Source organism: Tribolium madens, unplaced genomic scaffold (assembly GCF_015345945.1).
Source record: "Tribolium madens isolate multiple individuals breed KSU strain unplaced genomic scaffold, Tmad_KSU_1.1 Scaffold_19;HRSCAF=116;Tcas5.2_LG9, whole genome shotgun sequence".
Lineage (NCBI taxonomy): Eukaryota > Metazoa > Arthropoda > Insecta > Coleoptera > Tenebrionidae > Tribolium > Tribolium madens.
Window position 1 is genome coordinate 15,087,353 of NW_025400983.1, and position 8,772 is coordinate 15,096,124.

The window sequence follows — 8,772 nt, forward strand, 5'->3', positions numbered from 1 at the left end:
TTTTGTTTTATCTATTTTAAATTCAAGTTGCAAATCTTTTATTTCTTGCAGTAATCGTTCTTTTTCGTCATATTTTTTTTCAGTGCCAGACCTATAAATCAATTAAAACCATGTAAAGGCTAGATGAAAAACAAATTATAATTATATACCTATATAGGTCACAATTATTACTTTTTTTTGTTTTTTTGTGTCCTCTTTACAAAACTGTTTCAACACATAATCCAAGCGCTCCTTTACAGCCCGAAGTGTAAAGGACCTTCCACTTGCCTGTACAATGTTTTCGTGAATTACTGTCCACCTATCTGCGTTTTCGAAAGGATTTTGGGCAATCATCTCTTTCAAAAGAATCAGCAGCTGAACTCCGTAACGCAATAGAGATGAACTTTCCTCGCTTTGCTCTAGCGCTATTATCAAACCTACTCCGTAACCACAGTCGTACATATTCGTTGCATCCGATGAAAGGATCGGCTGATAGAACATAGAAACACCCTTACGACTCGTTTCTATGTTCTAGTCGCTGTGGTAATTACAATTTCTCTAACTTTTTAATTGTGACGTTAGAATTACCGGAAAAAAATTCTTAAAATTTGAGTGACTACTTTCCTGTTTATATTGTACGTTTGTTGGACAATATTATGGTGCTATAATGGGTGAGTCTTAAGTAACACTAGTCCACGCTTCTTTTACAATACGTTATCATTTTTAGCAACAGAAAGAGATTTCAAAGCCAGGCCAAAACATTGGGCATTATTAATAGAGTGTTTAGAGTCTAACACGACACTACTAAATAATAAATTTAATAATAGTGATGGAGACAACTTTGCATTTAAAGAAGCATGGAAGGAAGTGGCAACGAAATTAAATAGTCTAGGCTACGGCCATGTGTTGAAAAGTGGCAATTGGCCCTTACACGTTGGAAGTCAAAAGTCAAAAGTCAAAGCCAAAGCTGCTGCTTTAAGGGTTGTATTCGATGCTTCATGCAAATCCCCTAACGGAAAAAGTCTCAATCAGATCATGCATGCAGGTCCAAGATTACAACAAGATCTAATAGACATCATTTTGAGATGGATAATTCATGCGATTGCCTTTACGGCGGATGTCGAGAAAATGTATCGACAAATTAAAATTTCTGACAGCGATCAAAACTATCACAGAATATTGTGGAGATTTTCACCCAGTGACCCAATAAGTGAATATAAGCTTACAACGGTTACKTACGGAACGACAGCTGCGCCTTTATTTAGCAATTAGAACAATGCATCAACTTGCTAAAGATGAAAAAGAAAATTTTCCAAACGCAGCACAAGTGGCCACACAAGATTTCTACGTCGATGATTTACTGAGTGGTGCAGACACCGAACAAGAMGCAATACAAATACAACAGGAACTCATTGAAATGTTTGCGTCAGGTAACTTCAAATTACGAAAGTGGGCCAGCAACAATCAACAACTTGCAGATTCCATTCCTGAAGATCTTCAAGATATCAACCCAATAGAAACGAAACAAAACGATGCAAAGAAAACGTTAGGGATCTATTGGGCACCTCGRGACGATACCATTAAATTCAAGGTCAACGTAGCAAATAACACTCCAATCACCAGCGCACCATTCTCTCAGATACTGCTAAACTTTTTGATCCAGCAGGGTGGTWGGCTCCTGTTGTCGTTAAAGCCAAACTATTAATTCAAGAGTTGTGGTTGCAAAACCTCTCCTGGGACGAACCAATCTCTCAAAGCGTCCTAGAAAGATGGACAACATTCAAGGAACAAATGCCGACATTGGAAAACATTGTTTTGACAAGATGGATAAACTATAGGAAATACCGAAAGATTGAAATACACGGCTTTTGTGATTCTTCAGAAAAAGCTTACGGTGCAGCAGTTTACACGAAAACAATCAGCGGAACCGGAGAAACAAAAATCACGTTATTAGCTGCCAAATCCAAAGTTGCTCCAATAAAAAATAAGACAACGTTGCCTCGATTAGAATTGTGTGCAGCTGTATTGTTGTCCAAGCTCCTAAACAGAATATTGACTGCACTACACCCTCACATTGAAAATCCAAAAACGTTTGCCTGGACAGACTCTATGATCACATTATCTTGGATCAAGGGMGATCCAACAAAATGGAAAACCTTCATCGCTAATAGGGTTTCAGAAATTCAAAAGCGACTTCCGGCATCATGTTGGCATCATGTACGAACGGAACACAATCCTGCTGATGCTGTTTCTCGAGGAATCGATCCATCCAAACTTAAGGATCACAAAATTTGGTGGAAAGGACCGGCATGGTTACAAGACACCATGTATCCAGACAACACTAATTTAATCACAGACAAAACAACAAATGAAGAAGCAAAACGATGTTACACAATAACGTGTTTATTTACAGCCGAAAATGAATTATGTCAGAGATTTTCGTCCTTCCTTAAAATGATTCGAGTGATCGCATATTGTAGAAGATTCGTCACTTACTGCAGGTCAAAATCATCAACGACTTCAACTGGTCATCTCACAGTGCAAGAATTACAAGAAGCGGAAAAACGAATAATCAAGATACAACAAAAAATGGATTTTGGTGTAGATCTCAAGGATCTCAGAAAACAATCACATGTCCATAAACAAAGCAAAATAGCGATTCTTCACCGTTTCCTGGACAATGAAGGAATACTTCGAGTAGGAGGTCGATTAAAACATTCGCTATTACCATATGGCGAAAAACATCCTATAATACTTTCTTCGGATTCTCATTTGGTGAAGTTAATTATAAAAGAAGCACATCAAGTGACCCTCCATGGAGGAAATCAAGAAACATTAGCTTATGTTCGGAGGAAGTATTGGATCATCAATGCCAAAAGATCCATAAAAAATGTCATAAATAATTGCATCAAATGTATACGATACAAAGCACAGACAAGCGAACAATTAATGGGTCATCTACCAGTGGCTCGAGTTACTGCAACCTCAGCGTTTACTCATACTGGCATAGATTATGCGGGCCCAGTTCAAGTACGGACAACCAAAGGCCGCGGAAACAAGTCATACAAAGGTTACATAGCTATTTTTGTATGCATGTCAACAAAAGCACTTGGCACTCGGAATATTTACATCAACTCCAACAAAGGTACAARTGGAAATTTCAGTCCAAAAACATAAAAGTAGTTGACATGGTCATCTTAAAAGAAGAAAACGTCAGTGCAAGCAATTGGCCATTAGCTAGAATCATCAAGGTTCACCCTGACCCTGACAACGTGACACGAGTTGTTACTCTCAAGAAACAAGGAGGCACAACAATGGATAGACCAATCCACAAACTGATTTTATTACCTGTCCAATCGGAACAAACTTCGCCGGAAGTATGTCAGAAACCTTCAATAGGACGTCCAAAAATTTCAAGAAGTGCTCACTTTTTGTGGAAAGCTTCAATGATCGCGATTTTATTCTTAACAACGATCGGCAAATCCGCAGCATCATCGACAACCTCGTTATACCATGTGGAATATCCACAACCAGGATTTTTCATTGAGCACATAGGACATGCAACAATTGAAAGAGGCACATTCAGAATCGAGGTCAAATTTCAAAAGTTCAAAATCAAGAATGATACAGAAACCGTCCAAAAAATAATTCAAAACATGGAAAGTTTTTGTAATCAAACCCTAGAATTTGCAGCAGATAACATAGACTGCTCACCTTTAATCCAACAGTTAAAGGAAAAAGAAAAGGAACTGAGTTGGATCAAACTAGGCTTAGAAATTTCTCTAAAAAAGAGAGAAAAAAGAGGAGTCTTAAACACACTGTTGACTTCAATCTTCGGGGTAAATGACGAAGTTTACAAAGATATAAGCGACCTTGACAAAAACCAAAGGGAACTTATACAAGCGTCACACCACCAAACGAAATTTATGCTTCAAGCTTTGTCCAAGTTCAACGACACCGAAGTTAAAATCTACCAAAAATTGAATCAGTTTCAGTTTAAAATCTACCAAAAATTGAATCAGTTTCAGGAAAAGCTCAATCAAGGTTTATCAGCGATAAACAATATGCAGCATTGGTACAGCTCAGTTGATCACAACATTGCCACGTACCAAATAGCCAGCACTTTTCTCGACGAACTCATAACTCACTACAAAAGTTTATTGAACATGCATGTAAACCAAGCGAATCTGTATGAATTCATTTCCCCAGCACAAATCAAGAACATAATAATTACATCTTCAAAGAAACTACCTTCTAATATCAAAATTTTATCCTATCCCATCCTTCGTACTGACCTAGCTCACAGTAAACAATTTATCCACTTGTACGGATATTTCACAATGTCAGAGGTTGCAGATTTCATGTTGTTAAAGGGAACTCCAATTCCACACAAAGACAAGACAAAGAGTCATATTGGAGTATAGACGTACCAAATGATGTTATAGCAGTTGACTATAATACGCAAAGATACTTTCTTGTAACAGACGAAGAATTAAGAGAAAGTACTCTAGTCTCAGATCATCGTTACGTTTGCTCACCATCAAATGTGCGCAGTATCGAAAACAGTCCCAACTGCATTATCGACGAATTGTACAAGAGAACAGAAAACAACAAAGGCTTTCAAGAGGCCCGCCAATGCCGCCATCACATCCGTCTCCGTCCTCAAACCATCCGACGACCTGGCCATTTTGAAAAACGAAGAGCAAGAAATGGACCAAGAGTTGCAAGAGGTCCATTGGAAAGCCATCACTCATCACACAATAATTACAAGTGTCATAACAATATTAGTAATTATTGTTCTAATCAGCATTTTGTTCTATAGCTTAAAACGCATCTGTCAAGCTATCAGACGACCACGTCAGCGCAGAAGCCAACCCCAGGATCCAAGACCAGCTCAAGGTCCAAGCCAAAAACTGGATGAAGGGATCGAGCTTCAACCCCTACGAGTTGACAACGACCAAGTGTACGCCGAACCCCGTCGTTAGAGTGTGTGTATGTGTTCACAGTGTCGACTTAGCGAGTGGTAGTGTTAGAATTAGGAAAGCATTAATTAATTTTAAGTCAATCTAAGTACTTTTGTAATTGAATTTGGTTAATGTTAAAGGTTAATTTAAGTATTGGTTGTCAATTAGTTTTTTCATCATTTTTTTTTCTTTTGTGGTCGGCAAGATGCTCAAACGAACAATTTTCATTTTTTTTATAAAATTTAACATTTCGACAAGTTTGTCGCAATAGTGCACCGACCCGAGCAGACACTTCCGCGCGATCAGCAACGATTAGCGGAATGTCTTAATTGGGTCATTATGCCAGCGACAAACAAACAATCATCGATATAGTTTTATAAAGTAAATTGGTAATTCATCATTAAGGTAGCCAATGTTTTAGATTTACTGTTTTAGTTTAAGTTGGAAATTGTATACAATCTAATTATTTTTATAATAAATCGAGTTTTTATAATAGTACAACAGCGACTGTTATTTGCTCCACAACCCTTAAGCTTCGCCGAACACCATTTAAATTTAGAGGCAGTCCCTCGTAAAATATGGACGCCCAAAATACCCACCCAATAATTTAATCTAAATTCATATTGGGTAAGATTTACCACAATTGTATGTAGATTGCCATGCGACCAGTGGTGAGGATTCCTTAAATTTAAAATGCCCTTCTTTGTAAAAGACGATCCATTTGTAAAAAAGGATTTTATAAACAAAGATTTCGTCTATGTCATATTTTTCAAGAACTCATGGGCAAAACTCCAAATGTTTTGCAAAATTTTTAGGTAGAAATTCTTGAACCCTTATTTCATGGAATGGACGAAGGACGCAACAAAAACTGAAAATGTGCCTAAAAATATACTCATAATTTTTTTCAAGATGCATGAAACGAATGAAAATATTTAAAAATAAGTGGTAAATTGGCATTTTGGATGTCCGAATCTCCGAAACTAAAAGGTTTAGCCAACAAAGAGTGATACATTCTGAGGTTCATTTGTTGAGAAAATTATATTGTTTAAAACCGCATCCGGCCATCGCCTTTGGTTTTCCACTTATAGACAAAAATTGACATTTTAGCAAAACCTAAAAAAATCATATCTTTGTTATTATACAGGGCTGTTCATTTTTCGAGCTCCACCATGGGGATTTCAGTTATTCTAAGAGATACGAGGTCGGTTAAATTAGAGCAAAGTTTTTTTTGTTTTTGCTGAACAATTATCTGAAAGAAAATTTAATGTGTTATTTTTAGTTTTTGAATTATTGGAAAGCAACGCAAATTTGTAATTTTGGTTTTTATTTTTTCAAGCGAAAAGTAAAAGACCTAGACGTTTTTAACTAGGATGTTCTTAAGGCATCTTCTTACAAGAAATCTAAATCTGTCATCGTATTTTCCAAGGCGCTCTTGATATCAGAGTTACAACACTCAACTTTGGATTTTCTTATAGACGCCATATTTGATTTATGTATTTTTGTTCCTGATTACAACGATGTTTTACACGATATGATCAAATTTTACATGTTGATCAAAATTAAGAAAATGCGTTTTTGCGTAGAGTGCTTTGTATATAAATACAGGGTATTCCCTTTTTATTGTTAGAAATTTAAATAGATGATAGAATATTTAATTTTTAAACAAAAGTTTCCTATAAAGATGTTCGAAAAATAAAATACTATGTAAGGAAGCTATATCCCCTAAAAGTAGTGCGTTTTTAAAGGGGTTTTCCCAATATATAATTTCAGAATAGATAAAATTAGGATTAGCTGATACACCTAAACGAATTCGAAGATGAAATGTTGAAATTGTTAATCAGGGGCGTCCTAAACGATAAAACGAATTTAATTTTTAATTTTTATGCTGTTTATGGTTTGAAACATAAGTTTTAAAACTGATTTTACTCAAAATCGGTAAGTTGTATCGGAGAAACGGAAAAACTATGAATTTTCGAATTTTATTGCAGAAAGTGGCAATAAACCATGGGCAAAATTGTTAGAGAACTTTTTACCCTATACCCACCCAGTTTAGGAAGCTCCTAATTAATAATTTCAACATTTAATCTTCGAATTCGTTCAGGTGTATAAAGGTTATCATCTGAACAAAATTTTGTATTTTCTTCTAAAATGGTTTCGGAAATTTTGATAAAAACCTTTTAAATGACGCACCCTTTTGAGTAGATTGCGTATAACATTTTTCGATACATGTTCATAGGAAACTTTTGTTTAAAATTAAATATTCTATCTTCTGTTTAAATTTATAACAATATAAACGGAACACCTGTATATGTTTTAAATCTTTTTGATAATTTTTAAATAAAGAAATATATTTTTTGTACGATAGAACGCTTTTAGTTAGTTACCGCGTTTATTTCGAGACCGGTATTTTGTATTTACTGGTTTCCATGATAATCATAACGGTAAATTGTTTTAGAACGGTAAGTAATTTCAAACATTAATCAGATAAAATCCACAAAACATTTATTAATAGCATAAACAATATTATGAATCAAACATTAATCAGATAAAATCCACAAACATTTATTCATAGCATAAACAATATTATGAACATTATATTCCCAACAAATTATTTTATATCAAAATTAAACGTACAAGCACTACAATGGGGTACTATACTATAAAAAAAATAAGGCAAAATTTTGGTTTATATTATTCTTCGTTGTTAAATAGCAATATAACTAAAAATCGATTTTCAATTAAGCTGTATTTTTTTTGATAAATGTGATTTAAACAAGTGGTTTTTGATCCACTACATTCGAACGGTATTATAAATGCGCGTTTGATGACTTCGGGTCTCCTCGTCCAATCAGCAAACGCAGCGCTATTTTGTCTCTCTTACCGACGACTTTTTTCCATCGCATCGCAGACTGGAGCTTGGGTTAGAGCTTTCGGCTTTGGCTGATTTTGCGCGTTCGTCAGGGTCTGCTCACGTGATCACTTGGCGCAAATATGGTGTGTTTGAAAGTGTATTTATGTTTCACCAACTTCAAAAAAAATTTCCGCCTTGAATGCACGCTTTCGCAAAAAACAAAAAACACGGGTAAGTATATTGTTTTTTTTATGTAGATTTAACTTAGACAAAAAAATTATAGTATAGTACCCCATTACTAATTGTACCTAATTCTACTGGCTTCTTTGATGGTAGCGCTATCAGAAACTGTTGCTGAATTCAACGTAAATCCTCCGGCGTCTTCAGAAGTTTTTTCCAATAATTTTTTCACTAATTTCACAACTCTGTTCCTCACACCAGCTTTTAAAGATTTTATAGGCATTTTCATATCAAAATCTTGATTTTTCAGGAATTAGAGATGAACTGATGAACAACCAATGTTCCAAGCTTGCCCAATGGCTTCACTGCCTACACCGTCGGAGTCTGAATTACACATTTTTCTTGAGAAAACTAATGAAATGTTCTAAGCTGTTTTTTCAAAGGTGTATTTTTTCAAACTATCAACAAACTTTCGTCTAGGCGACATCAACCTCAACTATTGTTAACAATAATTCATTCAATTTATAACAATTCGTGAAACACCGTGGAGACACTTTAGGTAAAAATGAAATGACACAATTGACATTTTTATTTAAATAATTTATTAAGAGCAAGGTAAAAATGTTTCTATCGTGCAAGAAACGTTATAAGCATCATGAACGTTAAGTACTACCGATCTCAGAGACAAATGTCTTCGATCGGTAAAATGTCCTTATCGTTCTTGATGCTTAATATACTATTTTTGTAAATAGTGGTGGTTAACTATAAAAACAAATGTTTTTTTTTTGTTTAATAAGT

At 35.2% G+C, this 8,772-nt stretch overlaps 2 protein-coding genes across 2 annotated transcripts; both read left to right on the forward strand.

The window, feature by feature from the left end:
* Positions 1-1,242: 1,242 nt before the first annotated feature.
* On the forward strand, positions 1,243-1,684 carry LOC123015159. The gene is made up of 2 exons (XM_044414692.1): positions 1,243-1,409; positions 1,458-1,684. Exons 1-2 carry the CDS (start codon positions 1,256-1,258, stop codon positions 1,682-1,684), a joined length of 381 nt encoding a protein of 126 aa, XP_044270627.1. The 5' UTR covers positions 1,243-1,255.
* A 1,406-nt stretch (positions 1,685-3,090) lies between these two features.
* LOC123015154 lies at positions 3,091-5,247 on the forward strand. The gene is made up of 2 exons (XM_044414678.1): positions 3,091-3,941; positions 3,975-5,247. The coding sequence occupies exons 1-2, from the start codon at positions 3,168-3,170 to the stop codon at positions 4,401-4,403; spliced, it is 1,203 nt and encodes a 400-aa protein (XP_044270613.1). The 5' UTR covers positions 3,091-3,167; the 3' UTR covers positions 4,404-5,247.
* The last annotated feature ends 3,525 nt before the right edge of the window (positions 5,248-8,772 follow it).